Genomic DNA, 24,511 nt, shown 5'->3' with positions numbered 1-24,511 from the left:
AAAAATTTATGGGTAGACTGAGGGGCTCCTCTATGGCCTAAATATGCAAATTGATTACAAAACTGTAATCACAAGGGATGGAGGGAAGGAATAAAAACAAACACCAGATCAGCTTCAAGACACGTAGGCCAAAATCCTGTCTGAAATTTTTCATGTTTCTTCCATAGGACATCTATATTAGCCTAATTTTCATAAGTATTATTCCCCCATCACTCCACAAACCAGAGGAAATAGCCATATCCATAGATTTCTATGGAAAGGTATTTTAATGGGACAGTTCACTAAATAAATTCTCATACCAAAAGGCCCATCTGTGGAATTCCTACTAACCTGTTGCCTCTGTTTATTTGGTCCTCACAAGGGATCACACCCTTTTTCCTTCACGCTGCCACCAGGTATTCTCCTAAAAAAAAACTTATGCTATACATGAGTGTTGTCAACACTGGGGGTTATTAAACTTAGGAATCAGATGTTTAATTAACAAATATTATTTTATTGTCAAGTAAATCATAAAGGTCAATCACGTAAGATCACTTAAGAACTGTATCAGGTTTTAACATGGATTGGATTATGCATGCAATCACTTTTATTCCAACTACTATGTACTTTCAATCAATATCTCTCTGGTAGTACTAGTAACTTCATTCTTGCTTGTTCAGTATCTTTTATCTCAATTTCCTCTCCTAACACTCTCAGCTCAAATCACTAACCCTCTCCTTCTCTCTCCTAAACCCTAACTGCCATTTCACATCTCCAACTGTCTCTCTAACTCCGCCCCTCCTGCCATATCCTTGGCTCCTCCCCCTTGTGCTGCTGTGATGGACAGGCAGGAATGATGTCATCATCATCATCATCATCATCATCATCATCATACAGCACCCAGCTCTGAAACTACTGCTGACCTTATAAGTGCCCTTCTGTCCTGCCTGCACCATTCAGTCTATGGCCTGGCATTGTTGTTTATATTTCTTCATTAACAGGAACTGAACCTTCATGTAGAAATGGAACTACACAAACGCTGTCCTGGACCCAGACTAGCACTTGGGGGAAGGTTCTCTAAAAGGGCACAGTATGGGTTGGCCTGGATCTGTGCAACATTTACTTGGATGTCGAGAAAGTTGGGACTTCCCCACATCCACAGTTAGGATTAAATTAAAACAGGTCTCCACTGAGGTGTGTGCTGCCTTTTTCCAACTTTGGTGAATTGCCCAGCTGCATCCCTACCTAGGTGACAGGCCCCTAGCAACATTGGTCTATGCACTCATAGGCATCTTTCAGTCTCAAGAGACTATGGTAACATGCTCTGTATCGAGAAGTGTCCTCTCCAGAGCATGAAGCCTGGGTAAAGTAGAATGGGGGGGACAGGCTGTTACCCAAGCAGCAAATCCCCCCTCTCCACATTGCTGAAATGGTCCAAGGGAAAAGCAAGAGCCAATACAGCTGGTTCCAGCAACGTCGCAGGAGTTGGCAGAACGACACGAACTGCCTTCGGGACTCTAGCTCTGGATTTTGCCTCTAGGTTAACTCCTGAAGACTCTTCCATGAGTGGATATAGCCACAAGGCAGTGGAGGTTTGAAATTGGAGTTTTCCGTCTCCTAGATGGGCTGCCTTCCATGGCTGACGAGCCCCACCTACCCGGTCTGCTCTCTAATAGTGCGGAAGTATGATCCGACCTTTAAAACTTTCCTGCCTCCCAGGTGTATGCAATGCTAATTGGCTTTCCTATTTACCATATTAGGGTCAGAGAATATGAGGCCATGCGGTGGGGGGGGGGGGAAGAAAAGAAATACCAGAAAAAAGAAACTGCTCAGCAAAATGTCCATGCAGGCAAACCTGGTCTTCAGCCTCAGCTCAGCCTAGAAGTCTCAAAAATTAACTACTGTAATGCACTCTATATGGAAATTTCCTTGAAGCATTAGGAGGTCCAGAATGTGGTGGCCAGACTGAGGAAGTTCAATCATATCACTCTGGCTCTGGTTCACCTGCACTGGTTATCAGTCCACTTCTGTGCCAGGTTCAAGGTTCTGTTTCTAACATAGTATAAAGACTTGAATGATTTGAAACCTTGTTACTTGTCTGAATGTCTTCTGCCTAGTTTGGTTGCCCATCTGACTTGGTCCTCACAGACTTCATGCCTGCAGGTATTGACACCTTGAGCAGCCTTGAAAGTGTCAATTAGAAACCGAGCTTTCTTAACAGCGGTGTTGTGGCAGGGACTCTCCCTCTGCATCTTAGAAAAGCTCTTTGAAAAAGAGTTGTTAAAAGAAGCTTTTGAAGAGCTTCTTCCTAATTAATTGAAACATTGGAGGAAGGAGGAGAGGAATGTTGCACTGTGTGTCCTGAAATTTTTATTTTTGCAATGGTCTAGTATTTTAGAGCAATTTTATAATTTATGTTTCTTTTCTTTGTTGTACACCAACAAACAAACAAACAGTGTGTGTCTTATGTGCCATCAAGTTGCACCTGATTTATGGTGACTCTATTATGGTTTTCAAAGTATGTGAGATATTTAAGATGAGGTTTTTGTCACTGCCACCCTTCAGTGAGTTGCCATGCCTGAGCAAGGATTTGAACCCATGTCTTCTGAGTCCTCTCCTATCCTTCTTTCATTACACTACAGTGGCTTGGCTTTCCATTCATGGTGCAATGCTGTCTCAAAGTCATTCATCTTCATTCAGTTGATTGGGACCCATATGCAGATGTTCCAGTCTAAGGTGGCTTGCATGCATGCAGACATTATAATTTCCTTTTAGTTTTTTTAGAAGAAATTTTAAAAATGGTGTACAAGAGAGAAGGAGAGAATGACAGAGAAAGAGAAAACACAGAGAACATATCCCTATTCTCTTTATTTGGAAGACAGAGTATATAGGCGAAATAGAATAATAAGTGATTGGACTGGAAGCAGGGAATAGACTAAACCAGCGGATACTATGGAAGGAAAGTCATTTCTTGCCAGATAACATTGGATGCCTATGAATTTTAAAAAACATTTTTTATTATGCAAGAAAATCATATTAGAAATAAGTATTTGTTAGTTTGTTTCAGTAGTAGGCTGCCTTTCTCCTGGGGAGGAGATCCAAGGCAGCTCAAGATGTTGAAATAAGTCACACTAAAACACAATACATCACAAGGTAAAAATAATTAAACATTAATAATTACAAAAATAAAAATTAATTATATATTAATATTTTTTAAAAAAACTTCAGAAACATACTTTGTATAAGATCAAACTTCCAGGGACTCAATCATAGTTATTAAAAGTTTGCCTAAAGAGATAGATATTTAACTCTTGATGAAAGGACAAGGGGGAGGTCAACCTAGTCTTCCAAGGGAGAGCATTCCACAACCTGGAAGCAGCCACAGAGAAGCTCCTCTCTTGTGGCTCTGTCAAATGTGACTGCAGTGGTAAAAGGAAAGAGAGAAGGGCCTTCTCTGAACATCTTAGTGGCCATGAAGGCTCATTATGGGGAGATACAGAGCCTAGATCTAAACCATGCAAAGCTTTACAGGTAATTTGGTCACTTTGAATTGGACCCAGAAACATCAGTGCAGCTGTTGTAGCAGGGGAATCGTATGCTCCTTGTAACTGGCACTATAGTTTGGCAACTACATTTTGAACCATCTTCAAAGGCAGCCATACATAAAGTGCACTAGAATAATCAAAGTAGGATGTAACTAAGGAATGAATCACTGTAGGCAAATCAGACATCTGAAGGAATGGGTGCAGCTAACACATCAGTTTTAACTGTGCAATTGTACTTCTGCCGTCACCAAAACTCATTTTTCAGAGGGAGCGTAGCCCCATCCAGCATACGGTAAATCCCTATTCTCCCATGTGGCTTTTGATTGAAAAGGAGTGCATCTGTCTTGTCTAGATTAAGTTTCGTGGTGTTTGCCCACATCCAGCCCATTACTGACACCAGGCACCAGTTTAGAATGGAGACAGTCTCCTTGGAATTAAATGGAAAAACTTGAGTCAAACTTTCCCAGCAATTTCATATAGCTATTAAATGGCATGGGGGAAACAAAAGAGAATCTGGAGTGCCAACTGCCACAGAATCAAACAAGAGTCCCCCAGCACCACTTTTTACATTCTCCCCTCCAGTAAGAACCAGAGCTGTTGTAAAACAATGCCTCTAAATTCCATCCCAGAGAGGTGGCCTAGAATGATACCAAGGTTGGTGGTATCGAAGGCTGCTGAGAGGTCCACCAGAACCAACATGAAAACATAAACAGGCATGATACTCATGCAGATAGAGGGTAAAAGGTTTGTATTGCAACACTGGAAGGATTTTTGCCCATCCCCCATTGCTCAATGGACCGAGGATCCCCATAACCTTTTCAACATTTGAATGTGTGGCAGAAAGAAGTCAACTTCATATTTATTTATGTTTGAACATTTGTTTGTATATTTTTGCATTTTAAGCCTAAATATTCTCTTTTTTATTGGGTAAAAACAGTTATTATTTTTTTATTATTTATTTTATTTATATCCCGCCTATCTGGTCTAGTTATAAAAAGTATAATATATGTCCAACTTAATGAATGGCTGTATATTCTTGTGATGTCTAGAAATAAATGTTTAATACACCATGAAACCCTTTTATATTCTTGTGCCATATATTCTTAATGCTAAATGTCTGTCTCAGTAGGTAATGTGTATAATGTCTGTCTTTGTCAATCAATGTTGGGAGATGGTCTGATGATGCTTTATTATTTTCCTTCTGTGCAGGTGTGTTGGGAAAAACATGCTTTTATTCAAATGGAAGTGACTTATTTGGCACCAATGGAGACACTGAAATACCTAACATTCCTTCTCCAAACATGAGTGGAAGTGGTTCAAATATAGTTACTTCAATGGGCAACAAAATGCAGCCACCATCTTGGACAATGAATCCATTATTTCACATTGACCAAATACATACAAATTTTACTACACCAGCACCAAATACCAATCCTATTGATGAAAGGTTCTTCACCAAAAGCCCTGCAGATGGAACCTGGTCATCAGCCAAAATGGAGGAAACTCAATTGTCTATAAATATAACCATCAAAGTCATAGGCAAGACATCTTCTCTGCCTGTGCTAAAGCCTACAAATCCATCTGCTTCACAAAGAACAGATATGAAAACAAGTAAGTTTGTATCACTATAGATGCTTAATTAATAATGATACAAGAAAGACAATATACTGTCAGTGTTGCTGTAAGTATAATGGGTTTTAAGAAATACCAGTCTGATAGGGTGATATTTCCTTATTTGTTTATTTAATGTATTTCTGAAGTGCAAATATCTCACAAATCACAATAAAAGAAGGTGAATAAAAATATAGACATCAGCAGGAATCCACAAGGAAGACATGAATGCAAAAGTATCCCTTATTTTTGCTCCTCAGCAGCTGATACTATCTCTGGTATTGGTGGAACTATGTATCTGTCATGATTAGTAGCCATAGGGGCCCCATCCTTTAGAAATACATCGAAAAACCCTGCAGGATAGCACTTCCCTTTAAAGCCATCCAAGTTAACCATCACTACTTCTTGTACAGTGAATTTGACAATGTAATGATGTGCTGTTGTGAAGACGTTTTTCCTTCTACCTGTTCTAAATCTTCCGCTGTTCAGCTTTTAAGGACAGTAGTATTATGAGAAAAGGAGAAAGGATTCTCTCCAGTAACTTTCTTCACAAAGTGCATGATTTTATAAACCTCAGTGGTCTCTCCTCTTACTCAACATTTGTTTCAGCCAAATGGCAACTAAATTTGCTTTAAAAATGTTTCATAGAGCACTTGTTTCAGTCTTTTCTAATGTTGCCCACTGTGGAATCTTGCTTCATTACTTTTTTACAAGAAGCACACACTGGCCAGATCCCATGAGTATATAAGTGAAATTAATATATATAGAATTATGAGATATATGAATTGGTTTACACTTGCTTCTGTTCTAATATATATTCCACAATCTAAAGAAATCATTTTGGAGCTTTATTTACTTATTCTAACCACCTTAAATCATGTGGTATCGTGAACAAATTTGGACAATATTGTTCCTTCACTTTAAGTCACTTATGAACACAAGTTACTAGTGCTAGTACCAGTACAGATCACTCAGTGACCTCACTGCTCAGATCCCTCCATTGTAAGAAGTGATCTCTTATTTTTACTGTCTCCGTTTTCATGTTCTTGAACCACTCCCCACTTCCATAACTGTTAAGGTTCCTTAGGTGTCTTTGATGAGAGACTTGGCCAAAGCATTTTGGAAGCCCATGTAAAGACAATGAGATGCTTCCCTTCCGCATTGGCCACATTGGGATACCATATGACACTTTCAACGACCTCTAAAAAATTAGGAATTACTTTTGCAGAGATATCACCTATTGCTGCATTTGTATTGTGCAAGGACCACACAACTATGTTTTTTTTCTTTCCAAAAGTGATGTTAACTTTTTAGCAAGGTTTCTCTTTCTATATGCTTGACAATTTTATCTTCAATAACTTTTTCCACCAACTTACTTGGAGATTACGCAAATTAACTTTAATGTACAGCCACCCCTTGCTTTTACATAGATTTGTCTCAATCCCTCACCAGCCAATCCTTTTTAAAATGTAGGACGTCTAACAGAGTCTCAGAAGACAATGCACATTCTGACAATATTAACGTGGGAAGGAGGAAGCATGTTTGAATCTCTGAGTTGAAATTCAGCTTATTCACCTACATCCAAAGCCCCACTGTAACCAGACAACTGCTCAGAACATTGCCAGGTTCCTTGTGATCAATTGAAAAATAATGCTGAGCAGCATGGACATATCAGCGAGATGTAATCCTACTGTAAATCCCTGAATAACTTTTCCTAGTGGCTTCACATGGATGTTAGAAAGCATACGTGGTTGCGATGTGTGAGTGGGTGGAGGGAACAGTGCACTAAGTAAATGCTTAGACCAGACAATGAAACAGCAGTGGCTTAATGCCACCTTCTGGGAATGCATCAACATGATGCACTGAAATCCCAAAACAAGGACATTACAGAAGGATACCATGGTATCAGATATCATTGTGAAGACTATCAGATATCATTGTGAAGACTATCAGGACCAACATTTTTCCTGTCTAGATTTTAGCATAGGTTATTTCCCAGGGTAGCCAAGGATGTTTCTATTTAAAAAACAAAAACTTAAACTAAATCTGAACTTGGACTAAGAACGATCAAGACAGTGCCTCTCATGGAGGAAAACTTAAAGTTACTTGACCCCAAATTTATCCAAAAAGGAAGTCTGAAGAATGTTAATTATCAAGGGTGGTGGGAGTCAATAGAGCCTTTTCTATAAAGATCATACCAGAGACTCCTTTAGAGAATTCCACATATGGCTTTCTTTGGTTTATAATTTCCAGCACCTATTTAGCCAGGTCCTCTTTGGCATTTCTTGTGCTTCAGACAGTTTCTTACCATTCAAAATGAGCAGAGTGTAATAGTACCTTTGCTACTGGAATAACTCCATTAAATAGTACTATGTTGATAGAATGGGAGTTGAGAATTCTTTACTGCCCCTTCTGCCAGTGAAGATCTACTATGATCTTGAGTCTCTGTTTAACTAAGTTAAGAATTTTCTCCACTATCACTCTAACCATTCAAGCCAGGTACTTTATTGCATTAAGTTTCCAGAAAACAATGCGTCTTGAGCTGTGCATTCTGAGAGAGGACACTTAGGAGCATGCCAGTTGCGCCTTACCATATCTCCATTACACAGATAAAGCAGGATCACCTATTCCAGCAGCAGAAATTTCACCACCCATGCTTATCTTCTGCCCTGTCCTCATACTTAGAACCTTCCTTCAATTCCTTCGTCTCCAAGGATATACAGTATCATATGGATAAAGAACTTCCATTCAATGCTGGAGTGTTCAAAGTTATTTTTTGTTGTTGTTATGTGCTGTCAAATTGCTTCTCACTTATGGCAACCTCATGAATTAGAAACCTCAAAAATCCTTTCATTTACAGCTCTTGAGAACTCAAGGTCATAGCTTCTTCCATTGGATCTATTAAAGAAGTAATAGTTAGATAACTAACTGTTGAAAATATGATATAGATTCAACTGAAGGTGACTTACTGTAGATCCAATCCATGTAAGAGCAGTCTAAGCTCTCTGTTTTATAAAAAAATATATTTTTAAAAATTAAGATGCGGTGTTTGGGGCCCCCGGGGCATTGGTGTTGGCAGCAGGAGCTGGGTCCCTGGAGAATGCATGTAGCATGTGAGTGATAATTGATCCACTTCTGGTTTAGGATCCCTTCCACATTTGTGGATATTCAATGAAATTAATAATAATAATAATAATAATAATAATAATAATAATAATAATAATAATAATAATAATAATAATAATAATAATAATAATAATAATAATAATAATAACAATAACAATAACAATAACAATAACAATAACAATAACAATAACAATAACAATAACAATAACAATAATAATAATAATAATAATAATAATAATAATAATAATAATAATAATAATAATAATAATAATAATAATAATAATAATAATAATAATAATAATAATAATAATAATAATAATAATAATGTGTCCTCACAGACCTGGGGCTGTGCAGCTTGCCAAGGCCACATAGGCTGGCTGTTCTGATATGAACAGTAGGGTATTGAATCCCCAGCTTCTGGCTCTGGTGTCAGATACCTAACTCAATGCCTGCATGGCTTTGGGCAAGCTGCTGAGTAGATATTGGTCACGATTTTTGCGGCTCTGAATTTAAGTACTGTTGAGGGCCACTTTCAAATGCTCCCTCGCCTTCTCCTATTTCACTTCATCACCTGTCGTTCTTGAGAGTATCATGGGGCAGGATGGGCTTGGAAGCAGAGAGAGTGTTTGGGTGTGATCATGTCAGCTGCCTGGGTCACTACGGCATACCATCCGGCAACCTGACCTTTGACAGGTGTGCCAACTGGTATCAGCTGGTATCCTTCCCATTGCATCCTGGAAACGAATTGGATCCCAGTAACCTGCTAGGACGGACCATCTTAATGGGGGCACATCTCCCCGTGGAGGGTAAAAGAGTGAATTTTATCAGGTGGTGGTCTAACCATGACAAGGGGACAGACACCAGGTCAGTCACCCTTAAGCTGCCATCTCCTTGCCTTGTTGAAAAAAAAAATAGATCCAGTGTGTGGTCCACCATGTGGGCAGGGCTGTTGACAAATTGGGACATATTCAAGGAAGCAATAGTTTCCAAGAACTCAAGAGCTGGCCCAGAAACCTCAGTCTCAGCATGGATTTTTAAGTCATCGAAAATGAAGAACCTGGGGACCTCAACAGCACCACCGAGATGAAGTTCACCAGATCCTGAAAGGAGGAGGATGGTTCACTTTCCATATAGATACAGGGAAACAGAGATACCCCAGACATATTTCTGCCTCATTTGCCAAAGTCAGGGTGCATATTACTGAAAGTCAAATAAGTTATTTGGACAGTTGAGGCAATAAAATAAAATAAACTTCCCTTCCCCGGCAGTAGAAACAGTAGAAAGCCATGAAAAATAAACTTTAAAAAACAAACAACAACAACAAAAAACAAAACAAAAACACCCCTGGCAAATGTCTACTGTTTCATAACCTCTAAAATCTGCTGCCTGAGATCGTTACCTCACTTTGCTTTAATTGGAAGGCCAGCCTAGTACAAAGGCATAAACCAGTGGTTCTTAACCTTTGTTACTCGGATGTTTTTGAACTGCAACTCCCAGAAACCCCAGCCAGCACAGTTGGTGGTGAAGGCTTCTGGGAGTTGCAGTCCAAAACTCCTGAGTAACCCAAGGTTAAGAACCAGTGGCATAAACTACAGCTTACTTACTATCATGTTCCTTCTTTCCGTCAAGTGGCTTGGGACAATGTTCATTGTTTCCCTAAATCCACCATGAAATAAACTAGGCTAAAAGATAGTCACTGGAAACCCAGCACATTTTAAGACTAGTCGAACACTTTAATGACCAGGCCATATGTAGTCTTCCTTGTAGAGTCCTTGTAGCCCATTATGGGGACATCTGGACCTGGGAACAATATTGCCCCTCCCCATACAAAGTATTATTAAAAGCAACAATAAATTAAATCAGTTAACAGCAATTTGACAGAGGTGTTGAAACTTTATACTATTGAGTTCCTCAAATACTGTGACTATAATTTTGACTTTGTACTTGTTTCAAAAGCATCTCTAAAACTTTATATGTCAGGGAGGGGGATATTTGAATCGTTTTAGTGTGAGTTCATTGTGGCAAACATTACGCTGTCAGAATTCTCTATAAAGCAGGAATAATATATGTTTTATAAAAAACAGAATTGAAATGTTTCGTGAAAATAAAATACAAAGACAACTCAACATAACAACAGAAGCAACAACTTATAAGCTTAAAGTAGAATCAATACTACAGCTCCCATATTTCTCGAACTTTTCATCACTTCCCCTCCCCTTCCCCTTAGTTGGCCACCTCAACTGATCTAACTTTTCCCTCCTTGGCACCCTATCCTACTTCCCTAGTAACTGGCCATTCATAATCTCATTCTATTCCTTCCCATCTAGCCACTCCCACGTAAGACAAGGGCAGTGCTAAATTTCTCTAGGGGTATTTCCCTCTAGATTCTAGAGTCTACAGTCATTGGCACCACATCATTATATCTTTATAATCTGGGACATCTTCCAAAGTCTAGTTCTAAGGCCCTAGATTTTCACTAAGCCCCTACACAAAGAATAAAATTGAACAAAGAAAGGGGTTTCTGCCCCAAAAGTCCAGAAGAGCATCACAGAGGCTGAAAGATTCTCCAAACTTTGAACTCCACCGTATTCTAAAATGAAAAATAGAAATATTTTTGAACATCTGGTTCATTCTACTTATGCCCTCCTGCCTCCAATTTTGGCCATTTCAGAGTCTGGTGCCAATGCAAGAGGTACTGATGAGTGTGTGTGTGTGTGTGTGAAAATCAACCTCCCGAAGTTGTCCATTCCCATCCTAACTTTTCTCTTCAGAAGAGATTCCCATGAACATTTCTAAAATATATTAACTGGTGAAATGAGGGGCCTTATAGCAGAAGATATGGTCCCCACAAAAAATTGCTCATATAGTATAAAATGGGTAAAGAGTACATATTAATAGGTGCAAAAAGTTGAAATAAATATTATTTCCATCTGTTAGAAATACTTCTGAGGAAACTTTTCTCAGTGATACACAGTTAATACAAAACCTAAGTGAAATTCAACTGTGTAAAAGATTGCAATATGCTGTGCAAACTTGGATATAAAAGAAAGAAACGAAATGAATATTAAGGGAAGATTTAGTTAAGCTTTCAGTTACATAATATATAAATCATGGTACATGCAATATAAGAATTCTTAAAACCAATCTGTGGGAGACTCCTCAATACACAGCAAGAATAATTTAAAGATCAAGTGTTAGATGTTTTTAATTAACTAAGAAAATGATCCTAAACCATTTACCTTGGTAGAGCAAGCACCTCTGAATTCAATAGGATTTCTCAGTAGATGTTTGCAGAATTTTGTCTCTTAGTGTTTGACATGAATTATAAAGATAGGTCAGAGATCATAAACCGTGTATATGTCCCAATATTGGAAATTGCTAAAGGAAATCAAAGTTTCATAGTTGTAAAAGGAATTCTGAGAGTATGTACTTAAGATCAGTAATTACATTATATGTGTTGACGGAGGCATTTTCTCAATTAGCTGTTATGGGCAGAACATTGAATTTTTAAAAAGGTCTTTCCCTAAATTCTGTCAGCTATGAAGCTTACATGGGGATGTATCAACAACACATTTAGGAAAAAATAATACAGTAATGTCCATATTGCTCAACTTGCCAGAAGATCAGCAAAACATGGCAGTGATTTTTTTCAAGCCGAAACTCTTCATCAAATGAGACGAAAAATTAGTACAGCTCACCATACCAGATATGACCATACCAGATATAATGCATTAAAAAGTGCAGTAGTCTTGCATTAACATGTATGGCTGATATAATCAGGCCACTGTTCACTGCAGAGTGAAAAATCTTTTGCTTGACAAATATGGTCTGTTTAGTAAGAAGACAGATCATAATATAGACCATGATGATGAAAGCAAGGGTGAAACACCTGGAAATTCACTAGCAAGGTCCTTTACAACACTGTTACTTTAGACCTGCCTCATCAAACCATCATTCTAAGTCACCTCCCTACAAACCATCAAGACTATCTTAGTTTCAAACTTCTTCCTCTCATTGTCACCCTTACATTCAAACAACAGTGGGTCTTCTGAAAGAATGAAGAAATGTAATTCTCGATTGCTTTTTTGTTCACCATTGCTGCCCCTGCCTCATTACCAGTGCCACCTCTGGAGACAAACTCTGGCTCCACTTCCAACATGGGCTATCAATAACCACAGTCTCTGGGATTTTGCACATCATAAAGTTTAGATGAGGTATTGAATTTGATAACCTATCACTTCAGGGCACTGCCAAGATTACACCACAAACAACAATCCTGATGGAAGAGATCAATACTTTGCTTTAAAAGGAGACCATAGGACTAGTGCATTCTTATAAAATAACAAGAGATTTCTACTCAAGGTAGAACTCTGTCCTCAATATATGGTGGGCTATACCCATTTTTGATCAAAAATTGATAGAGATGAATCCATTCATCATTGACAAACATTTCCGCACAGTCACTATGTGGACCATCTTCCCATTGTTACTTCAAGGAATCTGGTATGTCACCACAGTTCTCCAAAACACTTAACGGCCATTCACCCCTTCTGCAAGAGATTTCTCCACTTTGTGATAAGCACTTAGGTTTTTCTTTTTAAAGTTCTTCTTTTGGGACATTCTTCTTTGCCCCAAGAATTTCCACTAAATGCACATCAGTAGCAGCAGCACATGTAAGCATGAAAAGAATTATGGTTTACTCCTATATAGACGATTGGCTGATCACTGGTTCTTCAGAAACATCACTGCAGTGCAATATACACTTCATCCTAAACCTCTTACATCAGCTTGTTCAAGCTGATGTAAGAGGTTACATGGTTTAGGATGCCTATCCAGATCACTGACTTAATAGAGGTGCATTTAAATGCTCAAATTGTTACTGCCAGTTTGCTTATTGAAGAGCATGGGCATTGCAGATCAAGGTGCATAGCCTTATGAATGCATTATGACCAAGTGGTTCTGGGGCTCATGACTTCAACTGTAGTTATACTGTACTTCCCCATACCAGACTACATATGGAAATATTACAACTCTGATTCATCAGGCAATTCAAACAACTTTTTGAGAACCTCCATGCTCACAGTGTATCTGCACAATGCTTCACTGGTGGATAGCTCTCAATTGGTCAAACCTAAGGTCAAACGTTCAGCTTGAAACAGTTGTTCTGGACCATAACAACAGATGCATCTTCTAAAGGCGGGCTGCTCGTGCAAGAACTATCAGATGCATGGGCATTAGTTTTTTTATTGGTCTCAAAAAACACACAAATGTGCTACAGTTAATGGTGGTCACAAAGAGACTGAGGTTTTTTTCAGAAGTAATTGAAGGGCCAGACCCTTCAAGTGGCAATTGACAACAGGCAGGTGGAGGAGGGCTCATTCTGATGCTCTTGGTCCTGAAATTAGGAAGCTAGTACATTCACAGAATCATTTGTTCACTGATGGTCCATGTACCAGCTATGGATAATGTAGAGGCTGATGCTTTAAGCAAGAGTTTTGTGTCTATTTGTGAGTGGTATCTGTATCCAGAATTAGTAAGGCATCAGTTTCAATGATATTAGGCAAAAACGTGTTCTACATTACACTTCCCTACCCCCTCCATTATCCCCAAATGTTTTGGTCAAGCTCAGATGGAACAATGTGGATCACATTCTAGGAACACTATGGTGGCCTGCCAATCACGGTTTGCACTTCTACTCCTTTTGTCCAGTCAGGAGTTTCTCAATCTTCTTCTTCTTCTTCTTCTTCTTCTTCTTCTTCTTCTTCTTCTTCTTCTTCTTCTTCTTCTTCTTCTTCTTCTTCTTCTTCTTCTTCTTCTTCTTCTTCTTCTTCTTCTTCTTCTTCTTCTTCTTCATTTATTTATTTATTTATTTATTTAATTTATATCCCGCCTATCTGGACTATAAGACCACTCTAGGCGGCTTCCAGTATATAAGAATAAAATACAATTAAAATACAAATTATGCATAAACGTAAAATAATAATTACAATCACAGCAGATAAAAAGGAATATAAGGAAAATTAGAAAAGGATTCAGGAATTGATTGGAGGGAAGGCCTGGATGTATAACCATGTTTTTAATTGAGTTTTAAAAATACCCAGCGTAGGGGCCGCGCGAATCTCTGGAGGAAGGTTGTTCCTTCTCTTCAAACCAGATCTCCTGACAACAGTGTAGTTCAGAACCCTGATATTCACTTCCCACAGCACGGAGAATAAAACTATGCTGATATTCTTTCTGGATGTTTTAGAAATAATCCAAGCTTCTTGAAAACTCAGTAGTCACAGGTCATATGAGAAGAAAAAGTAAGCATTCAAATCATTTCCAAACAAAACTGCATGCAATCTGTCTTGCCTTACAAGACCTGATATACTGGAAATCCTCTTACATATAAAGTAGAATAACCTGACATCATCCATCAAGGTCTATTTGGCAGCAGTCTTGGCACATGCTTTAACAGAGGCAGTCTGTGTTTGTGTATCATGTGGTTCATTCATCTGTAAGTAAAGCAATGTCTGAAAAGCCCTAAGAATACTTTCCTTTCCCCACATCTGCTCCTATAATTGTTCTGTCAAAGATCTCAGTCAAACCATCTGAGCCACTAACAAACATGGATTTATGTCTCAGATATGAAACTTGCTTTCTTGGCTGCAGAAGAGGAAGTGAATTATGAGCATTTTGGATAGATCCACCTTACTGAAGTTTTATAATAACCATCATCATCATCTTGGAACTGCAGAGCTGAAAGGGACCTATGAATCATTGAGTCTAGCCCCTGTCAAGGAGGCACAGTGGGGAATTGGACTTCCAACCAGATACCTAAGCTACTGAGCTATTCAGCAGATCTTCATAGAGACCAGATTATACTTCAGCTCGACCTCTTCTTCTTGCTGAAAATGGTGTCATTATTCCACCTCTCACAGGATTTAATTCCATCAACCTTCTACACAAATTCTGTATCTGATTTCAGATGGAGCTTATATATGCTTGATGTCCAATTCTGCATTATCTTTCTACCCATCCAGAACTCATTCTGCCAAACTGAGTGTCTTTTTGCTTGCTACGGTACCTCCAAAAAGGGCCAACCAGTCTCATCACTGTAGCTGCCTAAACAGGTGGCATCAGATATGAAGTTATCTTATGAGCTGGCATGACTACCTGTCCTATAGGAGGTTAGGGATTATTCAGCTCTAGCCACTACAGCATCAATTGCCCTTTTACAATATACAGTGGTGCCTCGCTTAACGAGCGCACCGAGCTGCCCCAATCGGCGCACTCGCTTTGCGACGATTGGGGCGTCCGGCGGCCATTTTGGAGCCGCCGATCAGCTGTTCGGCGGCTCCAAAATGGCCGCCGGATGACCCGAAATGACCCCGTCAGTGTTTTCGCGCCCTCCCCTTGCTTACAGAGGTTGCGAAAACGCTGCGGGGGGCCATTTCGGGTCATCCGCGGCCATTAAAAGTCCCAATAGGCTTTTCCTGCCCCTTACAGTGATGTTTTCGCATAGCGGGGCACCACTGTATATGGCATATGCAAATATACCCAACATATGCAAAACAGCTGTATGGTCACAGCCAGATACATTTGTGATACATTACAGATTGGATGCAAGATCACATCAATATGTAAATTTTGGCAGAGCCATGCTGTCCTAGATTTTCTTATGACATCCACCTCTCCTCAAAGACATGCTTCCTAATTTTCTGTGTGTGGGTCATAGAGGCCACAGAGAAGAACAGGTTACTCATCTTGGTTCTTTGTAGCTTTGGCCATCTGTGAACTCACATAGTCTACCCGCCTTTCCTCTATCCCAGTATGCTATAGTGTAGTTGAAGGGAACAGGTGCTTAATTGTAACATGATAATCAGATCTAAAAGGTTCTAGAATGTTTTATATAGGTGCAGGAAAATCCATAGGTGTGAATTCACAGATGACCACTGAAAGAGCCACAGTTAGTGATAAGCAACCTGTTATTTTGTTGCACAAATTTAACATTTTTCAGGATGACTGCTGCTTTGTTTAAGACTTTGAAGCACTGGATAGGTTGGTTGTGCCTTTCTCAGCAATTAGTCAGTCCTCTTCTTGCTATGCATGTTCTGCTTTATTCTCAAAAAGAAAATACACTTGAGACATTTCTGGGAAATTACACAAACTTAAGAGGAAAAAGAGGCAGTTTGTCTCATTTTCTTCTGCTTCTGTGAGGTCCCTCCCATTTTTGTCCTTGATCATGTCCATCTTTGCACAAAATGCTCCTTTAATGTCTCCATTTTTCCTGAATAGATCTCTATTTTTTCCTTTTCTATTATTTTCCTCTTTTTCTTTGCATTGTTCATTTAAGAAGGCCCTCTTGTCTCTCCTTGCTATTTTTTGGAAGTCTGCATTCAATTTTCTGTAACTTTCCCTATATCCCTTGCATTTTGTTTCCCTTCTCTTATCTGCTATTTGTAAGGCCTCAATGGACAGGCACTTTGCTTTCTTGCATTTCCTTTTCTTTGGGATGGTTTTTGTTGCTGCCTCCTGTACAATGTTACGAGCCTCTATCCAAAGTTCTTCAGGCACTCTGTCCACCAAATCGGTTCCTTAAATCTGTTCTTCACTTCCACTGTGTATTCATAAGGGATTTGGTTTAGATTACACCTGACTAGCCCAGAGGTTTTTCCTACTCTCTTCAGTTTAAGCTTGAATTTTGCTATGAGAAGCTGATAATCAGAGCCACAATCAGCTCCAGGTCTTGTTTTTGATGACTGTCTAGAGCTTCTCCATCTTTGGCTGCAGAGAATATAATCAATCTGAGTATGGTATTGCCCATCTGGTGATTTCCATATATAGAGTCGCCTCTTGTGTTGTTGGAAGAGAGTGTTTGTGATCACCATGTTGTTCTCTTGACAAAACTCTATTAGCCGTTGCCCTGCTTCATTTTGAACTCCAAGGCCAAACTTTCCTGTTGTTCCTTTTATCTCTTGACTCCCTACTTTAGCATTCCAATCCCCTACAACGAGAAGAACATCTTTCTTTGGTGTCAGTTCTAGAAGGTGTTGTAAGTCTTCATAAAATTGATCAATTTCAGTCTCCTCAGCATTGGTGGTTGGTGCATAAACTTGGATTACTGTGATGTTGAAAGGTTTGCCTTGGATTCGAATTGAAATCATTCTATCATTTTTGAGATTATATCCCATTACAGCTTTTCCCACTCTTTTGTTTACTATGAGGGCTACTCCATTTCTTCTACGGGATTCCTGCCCACAATCATAGATATGATAATCGTCTGAATTGAATTCGCCCATTCCAGCCCATTTTAGTTCACTGACGCCCAAGATGTCAGTGTTTATTGTTGCCATCTCCAGCTTAGCAAGGTTCATAGATTTTACATTCCAGGTTCCTATGCAGTGTTTTTTCTTTGCAGCATCAGACTTTCCTTTCACTTCCAGGCACGTCCACAGCTGAGCGTCCTTTTGGCTTTGACACAGCCACTTCATTAGCTCTGGAGCTACTTGTCCTCCGCTCTTCCTTAGTAGCATGTTGGACGCCTTCCGACCTGAGGCGCCCATCTTCCAGCGTCATATCTTTTAGCCTTTTGTTTCTGATCATGGGGCATTCTTGGCAAAGATACTTGAGTGGCTTGCCAATTCCTTCTCCAGGTGGATTGCATTTAATCGGGACTCTCCACTATGACCTGTCCGTCTTGGGTGTCCGTGCACGGCATAGCCCATAGCTTCTCTGAGTTACTCAAGCCCCTTCGCCATGACAAGGCAGCAGTCCATGAAGAGGAGGAAAATGTATACAGTTGTGCTTTTCTTACATACTGCATTATTACTTCATGGAATTCACAACCCATAAGAAAATTTTAACAGATGAATAGAATATATGTCCATCAACTGCTATTAGGTAAATTCCCCCCTTATTCTTGATAAGTTGTGTATATTTGAGCTGCTGAGGTGGAAAACCACACGGCAGAACGTTGGCTTCATGTCTTCCATGTGCACCAAGATGTAGATAAGTGAAGTGAAGGTACATATCAAGCAACAAAATAGAAACTAAATGTGGAGCGAAAGGAATAGTCAAGGAGGCTTAAGGAAGACAAAGCACTGGACAGATAGAATTAGAAAGAAGAAAGACTAATAAAACAGAAATAGAGTTAACACTACAACCCTATATGTATCTGTTCAGAAGTAATCCTCTCTGGTCCCAGTATGTCTTGCTTCCAGACAAGTGTGGTGAAGCCTAAATGTCACGTTGATGATTTGATTTAGTTAGCCATATTTTTTTTGCCTTCTAGTGTAACAGTGTTGTCAGTTTATGTCACAAATGTGTTCTTATTTCACAGGCTCCTGCATAAATATGACCTATGGCCAGTGCCAAATGCTGCCATATAACCGCACCACTTTAACACCAGTCCTTTCCATTGTCAAAAGCATTGAAATGGAAAAATTTCTCAAGTTCTTCAGTTATCTCAGCCGCCTCAGCTGCTATCAACACATCATGCTGTTCGGATGCAGCCTTGCTCTTCCTGAGTGCATCAATGATGGTGATGACAGGTATTTGGGGACCCAAGTTTCTCAGTGATTGGACCTAGTTATATCAGAATATTGCATACCTATTCTTAGCAACACGATCTGGAGTTAAGTCTTACGATCTCTTTCCTAAAACAGGTCTGTAATCTATAGCTGCCTGCCACAGATTTTTCCTAAGCAAAACCAGCTACAAGGAACATAAAAACAGACATAGGCATTCCTGTCCCTACCCTGTTCCTAAATTTGTGGTTCACAACTAATTTTCTAGGAGCAGAACAAGTTTCCATTTAGAGTGAGTTGATTCATATTACGTAAATTGTGCAATGTGGTAAACACTTGTTGTCAGTCAAATGTATAAACAATCTTTCTTAGGAAGCATTCTATTTAGTTGCTATTGGGTTCTGTGACAATTATAATAATTATGCTACTTTTATTGCCTTTGCTGGTCAATGACCGTAATAAAACATTTATTATTAGTACAGTATTACTTTTATTACCAGTGGCAGCTAGTGGGGTGAAGGATAAGAAAACTAACTGTATGTGAACCCTTATGTATACAAAATCAGATGTGACAACAAATACAGTCGATTGTAGATTGAACCTGTTAGAGCTTTTGCAATTTCTCTTGCTGCCTTTAGTTGGTTTAACTGGGAATTACCTTTTGGGGGTATGTGTCAGTCTATCCAGCAATAACCAATCATTCCTTACTTGCCCCTAAATTCAAGGAGAGCCGTGCTTCTCTGCTCAGTTATTTTCTTCTCCTTAATCTGTTGAGGTTTGTTGCTAAAAGCAGTCATGTTTGTCAGTTTGCTGTTTGATTTGTTCACATGAATAAGTTATGATACCTTTATCCTTTTCCTATTAATGTCTCAGAGTTATTGAGATTGTAAGTGCCATTTAATGAGAAAAGGTTTAGGTGGTCCACTCTGGGGAACTTGAACCTATTTTGCTCTGTAAATCCCTACACTTTTGCTGCACAGCTAGAGGAATTTAAAATTCAAAACTCTTCAGCAGAACCAGAGGTGACAATTGGTGGAGTCACTTCAAGAGACCAATAATGTCAACATCATAAAAAAAAGGAGATAACCATTCCTTTCACCTTAAACTTTCTGTTCCAGTAGCTGTCTATTGCAGAGAAAAACAACCCAACCATCAAACCATATGGAATTTTAAATGCTTAATGTGCAGATACAATTCCACTCCCCCCCCCCAAATTTTCCTTGGAAGTAAGCAGCAGCATGTCCAATCTGGATCAGGCCAGAAATCAAATCATATGAGAAAAGAGGAGGGTTAAACCTTCCCTCTTTTTAGAAAACCTACCACCCCCAAATGAAAAAAGGAGAAAGAACTCACTTGTCCATACATGTACATGCAAATTTACTTTTTTAAAAATTGGAATAAATATTTAACCCTCCTCCATGTAGTTCTGGTAAGTGTGACATGAACCAGACTTTTGCAGATTTCTTCTGTTGCATACTACATATTTAATTCAGGCTGTAATTTAATCCTAAGGAAAGTTAGTTCAGCAAACAGGCAAGCAAAGATGGTGTTTGATTCAACAACAACAAAAAAAAACATTTTGCAAATTTCTTCTCCATTAGCAAGCTGTTACATAAAACAAGCAAGTGGAAGTAAATCAAAACCAGTTTTGAAAAATTACAATCTTGTGTACAAAGCAGAACCTCATCACTCTTAATACATGCCCCTGTGTCTCTGTGCGCTTGTGTGCTTGATGCAGATATAGCAGTGTGACTCTTATTGGAAGTAGGATGTGCTAGTATAACTCTCAGTAGAACTTTAAATAAAATTAATTCTCCAAAAGAAGAAGTCTAATCATTTGCAATGTGATTAGCATCAGTTCACACATAATATTTCCATGTGATTACAGAATAATTCATGACTACTTTATGCAATGCTTTTATGTGCAATCACTGTGATTGCTTAGAAATGGCAAGCACAAATCCTAGGTGTACCACACACAATCTCTGTCCAAGGTTTTGTCAGCCTTATATGCCAACATCTGAGCCACCGGACTCTGGCAACTGATCATTGCGTATTCCCAAATAGTACTTTACTGCTGCCTTCCCCACCTGACTACCACAGGGAGGGGAAAAACAGCTTCATGCCTGAAGGATCTTTTCAGAGAGCACATTTTTAGCACATTGAATATACAATTGTTCCCCATTTGTTGTAGAATTTCCAGATTTTTCTTACTGAATCCCTTTTCTTATCTCCGAGTAAGATGCTATGTGAAAAGTGTACTTCTTTTTACTGACAATACAGTCATCACTATGCAAATGTAATAGGGCTGTTTGTGTGTCATAGTTTTGTCAAATATAAAACCCATCTCCAAGCACTTTAAGATTTAACTGTTTTGTCTGATTTTAATGCATCAGTAGCTGAACACTCCATGGTATTCTATTCCATTATGGGAGTGCTTGTCTAGACTTAAAAATGAACGAGCAGATACTAGCAAGGTCGCCCTCCTCCACTACCCCACAACAATATCACATCATTTTATGAGTCGTTTGCTTTTAATTCATTTAGTTCTTTGAAAGCATGTTTGGGCTATAGTGTACTGTCAGTCTTCATCTAGAAACCTCTAACTAAGTTTACTTTTGCAGTGGCTTACAAAAAGAAAAGAGCAGAAACAATTGTGATGCTCATTTTTTCTACAAAAAGCTTCTAAAAATGTTTTGACTTAAAACATTTCCAGATATTCTAAGAATATTGAACTTGTTGTCATATATTTGGTGTCTTTTTGTATTGGATTAAAATATCTGATACCGTGACTAGCAACTAATTCATTGTGTGCATTTTGTGCAGTCAAGTTGGAGCTGGCTTCTAATTACTCTAATAGAGCTTTCCACTTAAATGAGATATTTAAGGAATGGTTTTAGCAGTGAGTTTCCATGGTGGGGATTCAACCCAGTTCTTGCCCACCCAATCCTGGAATAAAGATGCGAGACAGTATTATGGATTAAATACGGACCACATTTAATTAAATTAACATCAAAATTTGTATTTTCCAACCTTGAGAAAGTAGGGGGCCTGCTGCAGTGTGGAAACAGGGAAATGGCAGGGGTATCCAAATACCCCTTTGAACATGATATGGGTGGGTCCCTGGCCCCGGTTCCAGCGGTCAAAGACAGCAGGAACCCGGCCGGCTGCTAAAAAACACCCCCAGACCTCAAGACATCTTTAATTGATGACTGTTGGTCCGGAAGTGGCTCGGGGCATTTTCCTGCCACCAGTCCTGTAATCACACAATCCGCAGAGCCGGGAGGTTGGATGTGTTGTTGGCTCACCTGAGATTACAATTGGGACACACCAAAAATACCTGTTATTTCCGCACTACCTGCCACAGCATAGGGACTAGCCATGCTATGCCCCATGCCTGCCAAATAGCCACCCAAGCTCGAAAAGCAGGCCCCCCTTTTGATGTCCTCCAAAAATTATGTCCAAACCTGCATCCAACAGGTGAACACCATCTAATCTAAACAGTACATGTTTCTCAACTTGGACCCTATGGTGAACTATCACCAATTCGAGGCTGCAGTAGCAGCTTCCTCAAGGAGCCTAGCCAGGCTAACCGAAGAATAATTGTGACACATACATATCCGAGGCCACAGTAGCAGATGTCTCTATCACAGTTCCTTACAGAGCCTAGCCAGGCTGGCCGAGGAATAATTATGACCACACGGATCTGAGGCTGCAGCAGCAGACACCTCTATAACATCACCAGTCCTCTCAGCGCCTCTACAGACTACCTGAGGAATTATCGTGGACCACATTAATTCGAGGCCACAGCAGCAGACACCTCTATAACATCACCAATCCTCTCAACACCTCTACAGGCTACCTGAGGAGCGATTGTGCCAAATCAATAAACAGAAGGGGGGCGAGTGAAAAAAGCTCAAAATAGCAAAGGATAATAAAGAAATAATAAAGAAATACAACCCAGGGAGGGCACAAGAAGCTGCCTTCCCATCCACCAACGCAACAGCTGTTGTCCCTGACAAGCCAAGCACCAATGCTCTTTCCGACTGACACCCCTTCCTTCGCGATGCCCGAAACAGGAAAGAGGGTGAAGCAAGGGGGAGCGCTCCTATACTTGCGCTGCCCTTCTTAGTCACAAGTCACGTGACAGAGAGCAGTCTTGCCTCATGCAGAATGGTGGGCAAATGTCAGCCGTGCTGTTCAAGGTCAGTAGACCATCCAGCGGCTGCTGTCCTAGTCTGTCATTCTGTCTACTACACCACACTGGTATCCAAGTTTCTTCTAGGTAATACTCTTACTACTGACATATAACAATACTCAGAGACTACATTAATGATTGCTAACATATTTTTAGTATTTGACACCTTCTCATAATTTACCTTAGCCATCTACCAAAACAACTGAAAGATGCTAACGCATTAATGGTGTGCAATTCCAATTTTCAATTAAAAATATATTCAGGTATATTGCATATTGGTTCCATTCTTTGGAGGATTTCTCCCTTGTTTGCTACTTTTTATTTTTAGATGCTTCTTTCTAATAATCAAAACTGTAATCCTTTCTCCATTGACACACCCCATTTCCAAAGTTATAAAATTATTTTCAAACACGGCACAAAATTCCCTCCCCTCTCCCATAATAATATTGATCAAGACACAAAAGGCTATGCAAACTGCTTTACACATTCTTCGGAGACATGCTTCCGTAAGAGAAAGCCTCCTGCAATGGCTCATTTTGAATCATATTTGAACCTTGTAATAAAAAAGAAGCAGTGATAACCATGTTGTTACCAAACAAATTCTAAACTCCACAATGGGCAATACCTTTGCAGGGCAAACAAAAAGGTACAAAAAGTGTGCAGAGATGCCAAAAATGTGCAAATTTTCAAGAATATTATTTCTTCACCAGGTGAGATGTGGGTGGGGGTGCTTCTGCAAAGAGATGGGTCTCATCAGATAATATAACAGCATTAGATTACACCTGGGATAGCCCATAAATTTAGAAAAAATGTTTCTGATACAATGTGTGATGGCCAGGAGTTCCAAATTAATGACACACAAGAGACTTTCCCAGTCAGCTTCATCCCAGCCCTTAAGGCTTCAAAACCAAAACCTAAGACCTAGGGACAGTTCCATTTTGATCATATAGGGATCATATAGGGCAGTGGTCCCCAACCTCGGGCCTCCAGATGTTCTTGAACTACAACTCCCAGAAACCTTCACCACCACCTCTGCTGGCCAAGATTTCTGGGAGTTGAAGTCCAAGAACATCTGGAGGCCCAAGGTTCGGGACCACTGATATAGGGTGCATTTTTCAGCAATCATTGAAAAATGATGTGTGTGAAAGAGACACAGTGGAGAGGCTATTTTAAAGGATATTATCAGAGGCAGGGTGACAGCTAAACAGGATTGCTTTGGAGGTGTCTGAACAGCATGTTCTGAAGCTACGCTTGCCAGATTGGCAGCATCCCATTCCTTGAGGTTTCTGCTTCAAGCCTGAGACCCAGAGAATGGACTCGCAGCCTGAATCCCAGTGCAGAATTAGAGAGTGGCAAGTCATGCCTAAACAAGTATCTTCATCAATGTCTTCCATAATGTTTTTGCTGTATACTATAACAGTTTTGTAGCATATGCCTATACACATCTATTCACAAGTAAGTCCATTTAGTTCAATGGAATGTATTGAATGCAGCCTTAATTCAATTGAATAACTATTACTTTTAAAATAAGGCAAACTCTTGCT

At 39.5% G+C, this 24,511-nt stretch overlaps 1 protein-coding gene across 3 annotated transcripts in view; it reads left to right on the top strand.

Annotated features, from left to right (window-relative positions):
- CORIN (corin, serine peptidase) overlaps nucleotides 1–24,511 on the top strand; it is a 177,847-nt gene that overhangs the window by 26,447 nt on the left and 126,889 nt on the right. For all 3 annotated transcript variants that reach the window (XR_013545826.1, XM_073001292.2, XM_073001291.2), the window contains exons 3-4: nucleotides 4,734–5,135; nucleotides 18,583–18,793. Coding sequence is in view for 2 of the 3 variants with exons in the window: in XM_073001292.2 (XP_072857393.2) it covers nucleotides 4,734–5,135; nucleotides 18,583–18,793 (613 nt within the window). In the remaining variant the exon portion in view is untranslated. The remainder of the gene's footprint in view (nucleotides 1–4,733; nucleotides 5,136–18,582; nucleotides 18,794–24,511) is intronic.

Source organism: Pogona vitticeps, chromosome 5, assembly GCF_051106095.1.
Source record: "Pogona vitticeps strain Pit_001003342236 chromosome 5, PviZW2.1, whole genome shotgun sequence".
Lineage (NCBI taxonomy): Eukaryota > Metazoa > Chordata > Lepidosauria > Squamata > Agamidae > Pogona > Pogona vitticeps.
The sequence above is the reverse complement of the archived record's forward strand: the minus strand, read 5'-3'. Positions and strand labels throughout refer to the sequence as shown.